At 35.0% G+C, this 15,108-nt stretch overlaps 2 protein-coding genes across 3 annotated transcripts; one reads left to right on the top strand and one right to left on the bottom strand.

Moving 5' to 3' along the window:
* The first annotated feature begins 6 nt into the window (after window positions 1-6).
* On the top strand, window positions 7-4,809 carry LOC107493927 (basic leucine zipper 10). Of its 2 annotated transcripts, none has more exons than XM_052263296.1 (6): window positions 7-383; window positions 1,672-1,851; window positions 1,923-2,000; window positions 3,028-3,093; window positions 3,389-3,448; window positions 3,536-4,809. In XM_052263296.1, the coding sequence occupies exons 1-6, from the start codon at window positions 159-161 to the stop codon at window positions 4,406-4,408; spliced, it is 1,482 nt and encodes a 493-aa protein (XP_052119256.1). In that variant the 5' UTR covers window positions 7-158; the 3' UTR covers window positions 4,409-4,809. The 2 variants fall into 2 exon arrangements, with proteins under 2 accessions (XP_052119256.1, XP_020980399.1); XM_021124740.2 differs by having other exon boundaries at window positions 3,383-3,448; window positions 3,536-4,808.
* A 359-nt stretch (window positions 4,810-5,168) lies between these two features.
* On the bottom strand, window positions 5,169-11,033 carry LOC107493929 (subtilisin-like protease SBT4.15). The gene is made up of 11 exons (XM_016114957.3): window positions 10,941-11,033; window positions 10,728-10,819; window positions 10,423-10,520; window positions 10,175-10,318; window positions 9,994-10,099; window positions 8,152-8,662; window positions 7,374-7,474; window positions 7,073-7,300; window positions 6,534-6,642; window positions 6,229-6,442; window positions 5,169-5,719 (listed from the first exon to the last, which is right to left on the bottom strand). The coding sequence occupies exons 1-11, from the start codon at window positions 11,031-11,033 to the stop codon at window positions 5,178-5,180; spliced, it is 2,238 nt and encodes a 745-aa protein (XP_015970443.1). The 3' UTR covers window positions 5,169-5,177.
* Window positions 11,034-15,108: the final 4,075 nt, after the last annotated feature.

A 15,108-nucleotide genomic window follows, 5' to 3' on the forward strand; every position in this document is an offset into this window, starting at 1 on the left:
AACTCATACATACCATTCCATTTCCTTCCCTCTCTCTCCTTGACACTCTTTATTTGTTCGGTTCTTCGCTCGCACTAACTCTTTCATTTCACCACCGTTACACCGTTACACTTTTCTCTTTTTTTTTTCCTTTTGTTGTTTGTTTCATCGTGGAGGTGATGGAAACAGAGAAGCTGTGTGCTTTGAGCTATTCAACTTCTTCGTCTGCCTCGGAGGAGCACCGTGTGGATCGCCTCATTAAGACAGAGATTGAAGCGGCAGAGACTCTTGCTGACTTGGCAAACCTCGCCATGCGCGAGGCCACCGCCTCTCGTTCCACCCACGCACCACACTTCACGCGGCACTCGCACTCGGATCTCTCTAGCTCTGCCCCTCTCCCCGGGGTTAGTGTTTTGTTTTTATAGTCTTTGTTTTCTCTGTTAACTAATTACTTAATTATATACTCTTTGATTTTATTTAATCACGAGAATCTAATAAAAATTTCACATTTAAAGGCATGTGAAAAATAGTCAATATTTTGAAAAAATAAAAATTACTATAGAAGCACGCGTCAACAGAAATTACAAATAAACAATATCGGAAATAACATTAATCAATTTATTCCGTGTACCGACTAACGAAGTGATGCGAGTGGAGTTACTATTACTATTTCAAGTTTCGGTGTGAAGTCGGATTAGTTTTCCATAATTGATCAAAACTGTTATTTAAGAAACGAACACGATTATGAACGAGATTGGTAGGTGGTTTGTTGTTCCCAGCTTATTGTATTGCGGAATCTGTTGATTGTGTTGGGGTGCAGTTCCTTATCCTTATTTAGAGATGAAGAAGAATGCGTAATCTCTTTTCAGTGTGTGGATTTAACCTTTCATGTTTGTTAAATTTAGGAAACATGCGAAAGGAGAAAAGCTCAAGGGCACAATAGCAATTTCATCATAGCTAGTTTCGTCCATGTGAAGAAAACCAGTTAAAATATGTATAGAATTTGTAACCTAAATTATATATATTTTGTTATTATAATATATGAATATTCGGGGCTATCAATCTATGACGTCCTTTAAGTTGCGGTTGTTTCTTTCTTGGGACTAGGACAGGGGATGGGGAATGGGACTAAATTTCAATTTTTTATAATATTTCTTTCAAAAAATATTCTTATTTATAATATTTCTCAATCCCAGCTTCACTTCAAAACACAGCCTTGGTGAATTGTGTCATGCCTAATTAAACTTTCTTCATCTCCTTATGATTTCCTTATTCTAGTATTATTGCTTATTATTGATAAACAATCTTGCCCCTACATTTTCTGGAAGAAAAAAACAAATAACTTCACTTAACTTGGATAACTCATTTAATTTATTCTTTCTTTTTACTTTGAATGTAAATGGAGAAGTCAATTAACTGTAGAACACACTCTTTAATCAAGAGTATTACCAAGTTGTAACATTTCATGTAGAATTTAGAAATAGTATAATTTGGAAAAAGGCTTCGTACAATGAGAAACTTTTGATAAAAACAGCTACAAAAAAGTAGATAGCCCTGGATAATGTTGCATTCTTATTCTTCCTCCAATTTGATGATCAATATTGATCTAATACGTTGTATTTCCATTTTAATAATGTTGTTTTTGTTAACACCACATTTTACCAAGCAGCTTTGTTGGTTTAATTTTGGCAGGGAGAAGCTATTGCAGGCCAGCAGCTAGATGAACGATCAGTTGCTTGTAATTCTGAACAAAGAGAAGGGAGGCAGGATGACTGTGCAAGACATATGAAGATGGAGCAGGATGCTGATTCACTGAAGACTACTAGTTACTCTGCGGTTCGCTGCAGCAAGTCAAGGCGTAATTTAACTGAGGTATAAGAAAGCTTGAATTTTCCTCCACTGCAATGGTTTGGCACTTGAAATCTAATTGGCTGTTTGTTTAGGAAGAAAAAGAAGCACGGAGGATTCGCAGAATATTGGCAAATAGAGAGTCAGCAAGGCAGACAATCCGTCGTAGACAGGTGTTTTGCTTATAGACTGCATAAAATCTTGACCAAACACAGTCTTAGCCAATGCTTGGTGTGTTTTGCAGTACTACCAATCTTGGCTTCATATTTTATTGTTGACCACGTAGTTTGTTTGTCAACTTATATTGCCTGTGCTTTTTTATCATTACTTCCATTTAAGGAAGGATCTTTACATTAGCTGATTTATTATTCATTCCCTCTCTGACACAGTTAATTGGACATTATTGATTCACACTGTATTAATTGATGATGATCTACACATTTCTTGAGGCAAATGAATGTATCCACAGTCCAGAACAGCAATTATTTATTTTAACATCCTTCAAACGTGGAGAATAGCCACAGTCCTTGTGTGCCAGTAACCAAAATGACAGAAACTTTAGAATGCAAATTACATGAAGCATCATTGTTGGTAATGAACCATAAATGTGCGTGATATGTGACCTGAAGCTAACGTGGTTATGCATGTACTTTCCCATAGCGCATAGTAACAATAACAAGTTTTATTTTGATTATATTAATAGTTGGGCATGCAGAAACCTAGTTTTAAATAAATGTGATACGTCCTTCATTCCCAAACTAAAGAAGTCATCAAAACTAAATATAAACCCATATCTGTGATGTAAGTGAGTAATGTCTGTATTGGTATGCCTATTTGGAATAAATGCAATATTGGCATGCTTTGTATTATGCAAGGTAATCTATCCTTTTAATTAGCAAAACCTTTCAAGCATGACTTTCACATGAAAATTTCGGTTTATAGATTTTTAGTTACGGACTTATTAATGTACAGTTTAATTTCTATGTAAAGGTGACACTGTAGATTTCGTTCCATATTACTTGTGTAAATGAGTAAATATGGAAGACACCTGATACACGGATATTTCTAAACTGACATAGAAGAGAACAGAGAAAAAGAAAGAAGTATTCTTGCAAGTGTCTAATTGTTCTAACGGGTTATTGTCTATTTGGAAGATTGAGTAGTTTATTTTTTTTATGTTTGTTTGTTGGTTTGCTTCAGGCTCTGTGCGAAGATTTAACCAGAAAAGCTTCCAATTTAGTGTTGGAGAACGAAAATCTGAAGAAGGTACGGCAAAAATGCTAGTTATACACCAAAATCAGCCATCACGTATTTGTGTACAAATACATGTATAGTTCAATTCATTTTTAATGTATATTTTGTATTTCAATATGTATTCTACTCTGGTGGCTGATTTTAGTGGTTAATTTTTTTGTACACCTAGCATAGTTGAGGTATGGTATTGTTCACCACTTTTCTTCATCTTCATGGATGAGGCACTCTCTAAGATATTATTATTATTAATTGGATGTTTGTCTGATCTTCACTCCACATTTATAAAATTTCTGGTGACAAGGAGAAGGATTTGGCTTTGAAAGAGTATCAGTCTTTGGAGACTACAAATAAGCATTTAAAGGCACAAGTAAGATATTCTGCTATTAAGAGATTCACAAGAGCATAATCTTCTTGCTTGCAAAACTAGTAGATAAATACTGGGTTCCGTTTGCAGATAGCCAAGACAATAAACAGTGAGGTAGCCAAAGCTCCTGTTGAACAGGAATCATCTATGGCCGAGGTAACAAATTTATCTGGTAATGCCCCATGGTTCGTTTGTAACCATTTTCCAGTTACACAATTATTTTGGCCTCCCATCATTCAGTCTTCTAATCCAGTTCAAGTACAACATCCACCATTTAGTTCCATTCCCGTTCCGCCTACTGTTTCTCTGCCGTGCTCTTCTGAGACCGGCTCATTTCACAAGCAAAATAACCTTGCAAATGACAATAGGACACAAAATCCATTATATATGGTACAATGTCCCTGGTTATTCCCTGTTCCAGATTTTGGAAATGGACAACCAGCCCCACCTTCCATTGGCCTAATTGATAAACGAGATGAACTTTCTCTAGGTAAACAGTGTAGTTCTTCTTTGTCTTTGAATACAGCGGCAACTGTGGATTATCAACCAGATCTACCATTGAAAGCTAAAACTGTAGCTTCTGGGTGGACAGAGGCTGGATCAACTCATGATACTGGCCACACAACTATAATGTTTCCATTGAATGGAGCTGAGCAGAAAACTGGAAGTCACATTATAGGGAACTTCCATGGACCTTCACTTGATCATAATGAGCATGTATCTGCTGTCAAGCAAGAGCAAGAACACGATCTCGAGCTTCAACTACATTCTGTTCCTAAGTTATCTCTGTCTTCAACAACATCTCACACTGCAACTTCTCCGCAGGAAAAGCAACAAACAAAGGTCTTATGCTCAGGTAAAAATGTAGTGGATGCTGTTGCTGCGGCAGAGGCAAGAAAGAGGAGAAAAGAACTAACTAGGTTTAAGAGCATCCATAACCGACAGTCCGGAATGCATTGTTGACTTCTCAATATAATCTTATGGATCAAATGTGCACCATTACTAGCTTTCAAAGTTCGCACCTGCTTATGACCTGATGGAAAAATTAAGGAGAGTACATGTTAACTATATCCGTTGACCGTTGAGGGATGAGAATGAAGACCAAAACATATATATAGCACTTTGGTAGAGTTTAAGCCTTTTTTTGTATGGGTTTTTTACACGCTTTCGTTCTCTGTTATCAAATTCCTTACTGGGAGGATTATCCTCCCAAGGGAAGAGAAAAAGTGGGATCGTTGGTTTTGTGAAGTAGCGAAACCAGCTGAGTTCTTTATAGGTAGTCGATTAGATATTATCATCCGGATTCTCGAACTTTACTATGTTTAAGGCTTTGAGCAGTTAATCCTATTTATTACATGCCTTGTACAATCACCAAGTCTGAGTCATATTACTTTTAAAAGTTATTCGGCAATCACCATAACATAACAGTTGGTCCATTTTAGGAGCGCATTCCCGCTAGCAATTTAGCAATGTTCAAGTGTCCCGTATCACCCGCACCCGGTGATATGGCTCAACAAACGTTCTTGCTGCAAACAACTTAATTAGAATGGTTATCATCTGTTAACAGACCGATAGGGAGAAAAAATGGAGTGATGCATGGGTTCATGTCGTTTCCAATTCGCAAGCAGAAAGATTTGATCATTCGTGCACTAAAATTCATTAGGCTAAACCAAATAACTAACCTAAATGTTTACAATGAAATCCTATGTTTTGAAATGTGCCTTCTGCCGCTTTACAACATTGATTTGTATACGAGTATGAGACTTCTGACGTTGTGTTTAGAATCTTGCCATTCAATTGATCCAGTCGACACCCGTGTCTCGTTCGCCATTGGTGGCCCCTTTAAGACAACTTTAAACGACAGCTCTTGATGCAATCCACTAAACACCAACGTATCTGGGATCACCTCAACTGAAACACCCTCAGGTGCTGTAACTTTAGCTTTATATGTTGCGGTCCCATATCCTACATTAGTCACTCTCCGATGAAAGACTGCGGAAATCTTTTCATTAGCAGACATAAGCTGGAGATGCACGGTGGGGTAGTTGAGTCCATCGGTGCCTTGCGCGAGCTTGGCGCTTGCGCAGTCAAAATTCTTGGTGCCTATAAGCATGCCAATGTTAGTGGCATTGGAGCCTTGCTTGCATAGGAAGGCGACATAGGAGTCTATTCTAATGTCATAAACTAAGCCAGGATGAACTGCTCCAGCTGGGTTTATCTGTCCTGCCCCAGCTGCCAGCTCCGAGAAATTATCACTTGTTTTCAAGGGGGTGGCTGAATCGTGGAGATGAAAATGTTGCATTAGGAAATAAAATTTAGTGTGATGCACCAAAGAATAAATAGTTTTTTTAGTTGTAATTATAGTGCGTTTGAATTCGCTTTTAAAGGGGAAGTATAGCCTTTTAGGGTATAGGGTTTTTAGATTCACATTCATATACAAATTGGAACCGTAAATAGTATACAGAATAAACACAAAAAAATAAAGAAAAATAAAGAGGAGATCCACAAAATATTGCATTTACTTTTTCCGTATCTCTAGACATTTTTAATATGCATAAGAACCTTTTCTAACTCATTCAAAAGCATTCGAGAAAATTTTCATTTCTAGTTAGATATGCAACTTTTAGAATATATGTACATACTTATGTGTGTGTATTTTATCAAAATTGTCATTGTAATTTAATTAAAAACACTCTTAAAAAGTTAACAAAGAAAAAGGCTTTGAAATTATAAAACCTAAAAATGTTACTTTACTTGTCAGGTGTTGGATAGGAAATTCTCACCAGTGGTCATGAGGGCTGATTTAATTGCAGCAGGGCTCCAATCAGGGTGGAAAGATTTGACATAGGCAGCAGCTCCAATGGCATGTGGGGAAGCCATTGATGTCCCTGATAATATATTATAAACTTCATAACGTGAGTCTTGAGGGTACCCTGTTATTGTTGCCAATTTGGAAAATGCAGCCAGAATGTCTTGTCCTGGAGCAGCCAAGTCAGGCTTTGCAATATATTCAATGTAAACAAGTTTAGAAACCAACCAAGCAAAATCAAACGCATGGTTGCAAGATAGGGACGTGGACAAGAATCACCTTGAGGATGTTTGGGTTGATAAATTGAGGGCCTCTTGATGAGAAAGAAGCAACAAATGGAGCAGGGATCTTTGTACTTGTTGTCTTGTGTATCACTGCTGTAGCATCCCTGATATCAAATTTTCGCATAGGTTCCCTCAGGTTAGTGAATTTTTATCATCTTAAAAAGAGTGATGATATATATAAATTCTTAAAATCACCAACTAAAATCAGCCATCATAAAATATATATTAAAATATAAAATATACATTAAAAATAAATTAAACTACACATATATTTATATACAAATACATATTAGCTGATTTTGATGTGCAAATAGCATTTTTTATATGAATGCTCTTTTTTACTCTCTTTTTCTTTTCTCTCTCTCTCGTGTTGACTGAAAAAAAATTTTTGGCTGATTGTTGGAAATGTATTGGTTCTCTAATTAGAGCCATCCTAACCGCATATCCAAATTCTTGTAATTTAAAATTTTACTAGTAATCACATAATGTAATGTGGGCAGTTTTGAATTAAGAGGATTTTGAGGGTAAACGTACTTTGTGGAATTGATGTAGAGATCAATGTCTCTGCCATCAGTATTGGCTTCAACAAACGTAGCTGGAATAACTACGTTGTAGGAGTCATCTATTCTGTTATCAAGGCCTATGATAGTCCCTGCTCCACCCAATTCTTTGATGATCAAGTCTTGATTACCCATTCCCCCTAGGCAGTACACTATCTTTCCCTGCACCTTGTCCTTCTGTAATGTCCCATAATCACAAGAACTGCATCATAATAATTTATTATTAGATAAATACACAAGTTCTTTTAAATCGCATCAGGGTTCAGTAACAATACATTGGATTGCCATAGCCATCTCCAGTTCTGTTAGCAACAAGCACTCCATTAGTCAACGGGTACATCTTCTGCTCGGGGCAAAAGGTATTGATAGATAGTCCCTACAAAACAAACTTCCAAATAAGCTACTTGTAAAAATCACTCAATGCTTAATTAAGATTTTTGGAAAGTAATTTTTGTGCATCCAATTATCTATTACCTTTTAGTTAGAATGTAAGTGCTTATCATCTGCATCTGTTATTATTACATACAGTTAACTTATAAATAGATGGATTAATAAGCCAGAATAACACTATTTTTCTTTTAATACGATACAAGAATTTCTCGTTAGTTACAGAGAGTATAGAATTACAATAATGTTTGCACAATAATAGAAAATCAACCCAGACAATCTAGATACTTTATTTAGCATTTGTAAATTACCGCTAGAATAATTATGTAATTTTAGATGTGATAAATTTTGTTTCTCACGGTATTCCCAACCCAATAGACTAAGATCTACTCTGTGGTGAATCGGATTTTAATTTCAGGGTTTGTCGTTAGCCAATCAAATGCTACATGTATAAGGCGGGATTCGAATCGGTGATGCTTGCTTGAACAGACTAGTGAGCTAACCACTAGAACAATCTATATTGGATTTTAGATATGATAAATATGTAATGATGGATGCTATATATTAAATAAGGTAATTTTATTTATTATCTTATTAACATTGCCGATAAATTAAATTACCAATAAATTAAAGTTGAATATATGCTAAGTAATTAGTAGTACTCACTGTGGTGTTCTTGCCATTCCCCAAGGATACCACCGTCGTGAACTGCCTATCAACGGTGGAAGCAGCCACCGTCAGTATCCAAGGAGCAACATTCTCAACAGTGGAAAGGTGAGGACCGTCATTGCCGGCAGAGCAAGAAGTGAGAATCCCTCTCTTCATAGCATGGAATGCACCAATTGCAATAGGGTCATTGAAGAACTCCCTGGAAGGCCCTCCAATTGAGACCGAAATTAAATTGACGCCGTCAGCAATGGCCTCGTCGAAGCCGGCAAGCATGTCCATGTCGCTGCATCCAACAGTCCAGCAAACCTTGTACATGGCGATGCGGGCAGACGGGACGCCACCACGTGCAGTGCCTTTGCCAATGCCGTAGAGGCTTGCACCCTCCACGGCTACGCCTGCAGCTGTGGAGGAAGTGTGAGTACCGTGGCCTTGGTCGTCCGCCGGGCTGATGTTGTCGGGCATTTGGCTGACTGGGTCCAGGTTGAAGTATTTTGCTCCGATCACCTTGCTGCACATCGGAGAATGGAGTTAACGTTGTATGAAAACCCATGCAAAAATTTCCATCACAATGGGCTTAATTATTCTACAAAAGGGAATATTATAGAAAATTAGTAAACCTTGGATCATCCATTCAAAAACTAATAAGCATAATAGCTTGTTGTGTGATTCTAATAATTAAATTTTAACATAGATGATTCTAATAAGTATATAGACTAAATTAAGTGATCATTCATGTGAAAATATTTGTATGAAAATAATTATAAAATTATTTAGAAAATTTAATATATTTAACTAAACTATTAATATAACACTGTTAATATCTCAATTATTATTTTTATATAAAATTATCTTTACATGAATAGTCGTCTTCAAATTAATTTGAAAAAATGTTTCTTTTATCCACTCTAGCTTAGTGTATATATAGACTTAATTTGGTAAAACTTTTACTTTTCAAAAATAGCTTATAAAAACTAACTTTTAAAAGATGACTTTTTAAAAGTTGTATCGTTTATATTTGATAAATCAAATTAAAAATAGCTTTCAATAAACATAAGCAACAATAATTACGTTTTAACTTTTAAAATTTAGAAATGAGGAGTACTATGGGACCAGTAGTTTTTGTGATTTGTAGTCATCAATTAGTCATTAATAGTGTTTTTAATGGTGTGAGATTACATCTAATAGTGGAGAGTTACTTATTTTTCTTTTGTTGGCTAAGTGCGGGCCAATTTTAAATAAAAGTGCTGTCTCCCTAAACTTTTTATTTAAGAATACTATAATAGACATAAATGCAAGCATTAAATTTGAAAATTAGTTAACATATGTGGTTATATTATACTTTTTAAAAGCTTAAACATCTAAGATAGAGCTTTTCAAAGTTAACTTGTATTTTTCAAAATTTAAAAATCTAATATAATTCTGTTAACTAATTTTTAAATTTAATATTTATATTTATGTCTATTATAGTATTTTTAAATTTTAAAAATTATTTTACCAAAAGCAATTGTTGTTGTTTGTGTTTATTGAAAGCTATTTTTAATTTGATTTACTAAATATAAATGTTACGACTTTTAAAAAACCATTTTAAAAGTGAACTTTTATAAGCTACTCTTAAAAATTAAAAGTTTTACCAAACTAAGCCTAGGTGCTTTCAAAAGTATCCTAAAAGCGGGAAGCACAATCACATAATTTTTTTATTATCAAACATAAAATGAAGAATTTGAATTTTAAAAAAAAGTACGAACACCTCTTCAAAAAGTTTTACCAAACTAAGTCATAATCTACTGTAATGAATTATTAATTTATAGAGATAGATATTAAGTGAATATATATGCATACTTGTTGCAAGCAGTGAAGTTGGCTCCCGTAACACATTTGCCCTTCCATCGTCGTGGTGGAGGTCCATACCCTTTATCGTTGAAACTGGGGCAATCAACCCATATTCCTGTTTCAATAGAGCCAACACTTATTCATTATCCATTATTTTTTAATTTCTTCCTTACTAAGTAACTAGTGTTACCTGTATCTAGCACACCCACAATGATGTGGCTCTCTATGTTGCTGCGTCTCTTCACTTTCTTGGTCATTCCTATGAAATCCCAAGACCTTGTCGTGTGTAATTTTTGCCGTTTGTTTGGGAACACAGATACAACATTCTCCTCCTCTGTGCATGCATCATACACATAATAATGCGAATTAACATCAAACACATTGATGGATTAACTATACACTAGTTCTGTGACTAAATAATGTTACCATCATTATTACCTTGCAGTTTCTTTGCTTCATGTGGCAAAAGTCGTGCAACGAATCCGTTGAAGCTCTTTCCATAGCTATGTATTTTCGACACTCTCGCTAACTTCTTGCTGTTGGAATATAACAAGAAACGTTGATGAATTACTCTATTATTTAAAGCAACAGTTAGCTTGAATAAAATGATATTTAAAACACAATCTATGTGATATGGATTTTGTAACGTGGGCTTATATTATCTAAATTGACGGTTATTCTAAAACCAAGAAGTGTAACATAACATATTATGTAAGATTCACTGCCTAATTAAGATTATTTACTTTCCAATCGTTGCAGTCAGTAGATTATGGTGGTGGTCTTCCACGGCATAACTTCTATTCTCTGGTAATTCTCCCATGTATACAATGTACGGCTGTTAGAAACCAATTAAAGTGTGAGAACCATTTCATTAGCAATAATGTGGTACCCCACAAAATCCAAATGCAACAGCAAATAAAAATGATCTCCTTCATTTGGAAGGATGATCTTATTACCTTTCTTTCATTTTGATTTGATCCTTGGATAAGTATGGGTGAACAAAAGAAACAAAAGAGAAGTAGCAGTGGCAGTGGCAAATTCTGTGACATCTTAATTGCATTACCCTTTTTTTTCCCTCTAAAAACAGTGTGCGTCGTGGTGTAAAACAGAAACAATAATGTCCGAAGTTAGTCACTGCTACCCAGTATCCACGACAGTTTGTTTCTACAAAAAAGAAAAGAAATGGCTTATAAACTAATGAATTAATTTTCTTGCACGTATATGCTGCAACGGCGCAGGGCGCATATGTTGGAATGTGACAAGAATTGACTAACATTATCTGCTGAGGATCAGTAGGGTGTCAGAACCGAACAGAACAGAAGATCAGAGATGAGAATTTGGCTGCTTGGATTTTGGATCTTAAATGGTTTTAAGTAATGGCCATTATTACCATTTTACCAACGTGCTTCAGTCAATGTACGATTAGTTTCAGTAGCCGCGCCCGTGAATCAAGCAAAGACTTGGTAACAATGATAAGGATGGAGTAATTAACTAATCAGTTAAATTAATCCGATGATTTTTTTTAAATGTATTTTTAAAAGATGTTATCAATTAAATCGGTCTTTTGAAATTATAAATTAATTACTTTTATCCTTTAATCACTTAATTAACGATTTTCATCAAGATTGATAGTATAAAAGATTAACTCACATGTCATATCATATATAACACCTAGCATATTTATAACATCTTTACTATTAGAATGTCATGTTTCCAACTACATCACTCTGAGAGCGAAGAGTATTACAACGACTTTAAATATATCTTTACATATTGAGAGCCTCCAAACTCAAGAACCACATTGCATTTTACTTTGTGCTAAAAACGGGAAATATTTTTTATTTTCTTTTATTATACAATCATGCATACATACACTTCAATTACAGCCCAATAATAATAATAATAATAATAATAATAATAGCGAGGAAAAATAATGACTAAGACATTAAAACAGATACAGCATAACCGAAATACTTAGAAAGGTCTTCGCAGGCTTCTCGTCCATTTCCTGAAAAACAGAGGGCTATAAAGGGTGAGAACTTAACCACAAATTCTCACCAAAGGAGTTTTAGAAATTGTCACAAGAGGATATATTTCAATCGTAGTGATCATCGCTCGTCTTATGAATCTTACCGATCAACAGTTGATTAGTAAAAATTCAGATTTATATTTCAACTAATAAAAACTCCAATCAAAACAAATATATATCATAGCATTTCTTCACTACATATACCAAAGAAGCAAATTCACCAAACTCACCGTTGATTCATCTAATATAACATAACTAAATCACGGCTTTCAGCCCAAAACAATATCACATCACGGCCTCTGGCCCAACATATACGCAAACTACGACAATCCGAAACCACAAGTCACAATCACATAGACAGTTAAACAATCGCACAAACGAGCAAGTATAACAAGTAGTATAATTAGCAGTTAGCAGGATGTCAATTAGGCAAACCAAGCAATTATGCAGACCCAAACAAATGCAAACAAATGTAGTATGATGCATGTCTGTCCTACTGGTCATGAGCTCACGTGTCAGCTATTTGCCAAACCCAACACAAAATCCGGTTGACATCCCAGATCGGTCTCTCGGTGCGCATCCCCAGGAGAAATTATACAAATTATGGTACCATTATCTCAATAGAGAGCGCCGTCTCACCTTCTCCTAGAGGTATAAATTGTGCCAAACAACGAAGAGTGCCGTCACACATCAACGGAGAGTGCCATCTCACCTTTCATCCAAGAGAAAGTGGGCGTTATGCATCGCTGTCCCCACTGCGCCACCATGGACAAGCAGGATGAGGCATCCATCCTTGCCCGGTGCCAAAATGATCTCAAGTGGGCATTACGTATTGTCGTCTCCACTGAGTCGTATGCACAACATCTCAAGTGAGCATTACATATTGCCGTCCTCACGAGATTGTGCTCAAAATCATATCATGCAAATGGGATAACACCCAGACAGCGGGATAAACCACTATCCTTGCTAATTCAGTGATGACATTTCATTAATATTCACAATCAATCATGCTTAGAATCATAATCAAACTCAATCATAACATAATCAAAATCGGCACCATAAGTCTTTATATTTATATTTATCACGAGAATAATAGTCCTCAAACCGTGAGTGGAATAACACCACCATTCTCATTATGAGCGGGATAAAACCACCATCCTCACGAATTCATAACGCACTGAGCAAGCGGGATGGCACCACCGTCCTTGCCAAGCAATCAATTAATATCACATACTTTAATCATATTACATTTAACAAGATTCTCATTGGAAAAATTACTCAGCTTAATCTGTTATATCCACCCCTAGCAGATTCAGAGATTTTAAACTGGTTCTCATACTCCATACGGAGATTACAGAAGTTTACAACTCACTGGAGAAATTTAACAGCGCAAAATGGTAGTCAAGCATTCACTCGATATAAAACTTTTTCTTTTATCGCACTTACGAATTTCTCAAAAATCAATCTGATTACTTTAAGTTCTTTGAAGTCCTCAAATCGTAACTCTATAATTAGAATCAATCAAATAAACTCATTTTGAAGTTAACCAAGTTTTCAAAACCGATTTCAATTTCATTCTTAAGGTCAAAACATTCCCAGAGGACTCGCCGACTCAGAAATCATTCTGTTTTGCTAAATAAAATTTCAAATACTTTAACTTCTCTTTCAAGCTCCAAAACTTTTTCTCAAAGACTCGAAAAATCCTTTATTTTCAAATTCACACTTACCTTACTTTATTTTTCATTAAAATCCTCAAAACACCACTCTTTAATTCATATCAATCCACTAAAACTCATTTTAAATTCAATTAAATACCCAAATCATAATCCTTTTTATAATTAACCAAACCAAAGTAAGTTAAATCTCCAATTCACTTCTATTACGTTAGTTTTCTCTAAAACTCCTAATAAACATAATCCTTAAACCAAAATTAAACAAACAAAACTTATTTCTTTAAGACTTTTCTCCAAAAGAGACTTAAAGACCATTTCATTTCACCAATCAATCCCAATGATTTAATTTTACTTAAAACTTATAAAATTTTTGACAGCATCTCATCCAAAATTCGGACTATGCCATTCTCCTCGGGTCCCAACCAAACCATTTCTCAAAATCAAACCAATTCCAAACCAATTTTAATATCAAATCATTTTCAAATCTCAAATGCTTTCCAGTAAATCAAACCAATTCCAATATCAAATCATTTTCAGTAACTCATTATCACAATAACACCAATTCAACTCAAGCAACCAATCCCATCAATCACAAAAATTTAGCCGCAATTATCAAAACATGTCCAAACACTCGATAATCATTTTATCACAATTCAGAAACCAATTTCAAAAAACCAGTTTAATCATTAAACCCCAACTTTATCAATTACTCATCATATTTCAATCCGAAAACAAACATAGTGTTATTAGGCAACCACTAACCAATCATTCTCATTCAATCAGTAAATCAATCAGGTAAACAATCACATTTGTCAAAAATAATTCAATTCAATTCATAAGACTCATGTAATCATAAAAGTATATTTTTCGCATTAATATCGACTTGTAACAATTCTCGAAAGTAAAATAAGTTTAAGAGAAAGCTCCTACCTCGAATAGTTGAAGAGAGGAACTTTTGCGTGGTCTAGAATTCAGAATAAATTCCTGTTGCAAGTATAGCTTCTAAACCAACAAGAGTCCTTTCTTACAAACGTTTTGGTTGTCACAAGTAACAAATCCAATAAAATTTATAAACCTAAGTATTCAAACCTCGGGTTGTCTTCTCAAGGAATTACAGGGAGGTATGAATTATTATTGGTTATGCAAAACAGTGTTGGGTTTGAAAAGGTTTTGAACAGGAGAAATAGATTGCAAGAATTAATAAATTAATAACTAATAAAACTCTTGGCAAGGTATGAAAATTGGAAGTCCTATCCTAGTTATCCTTATCAAGTGTGATGAGAATTAGGTCTTAATCCCACTTAGTTATCTTTTTTTAAACAATGGAAGGTCAAGTGGACTAATTAGTTTGATCCTCAAGTCCTAGTCAATCCTTGTGGGAGGACTAGCTTTAGAGCGATCTAGATTAATTAGAATCTGCCA

The sequence above is a fragment of the Arachis duranensis genome, chromosome 6 (genome assembly GCF_000817695.3).
Source record: "Arachis duranensis cultivar V14167 chromosome 6, aradu.V14167.gnm2.J7QH, whole genome shotgun sequence".
NCBI classification, from domain to species: Eukaryota; Viridiplantae; Streptophyta; class Magnoliopsida; order Fabales; family Fabaceae; genus Arachis; species Arachis duranensis.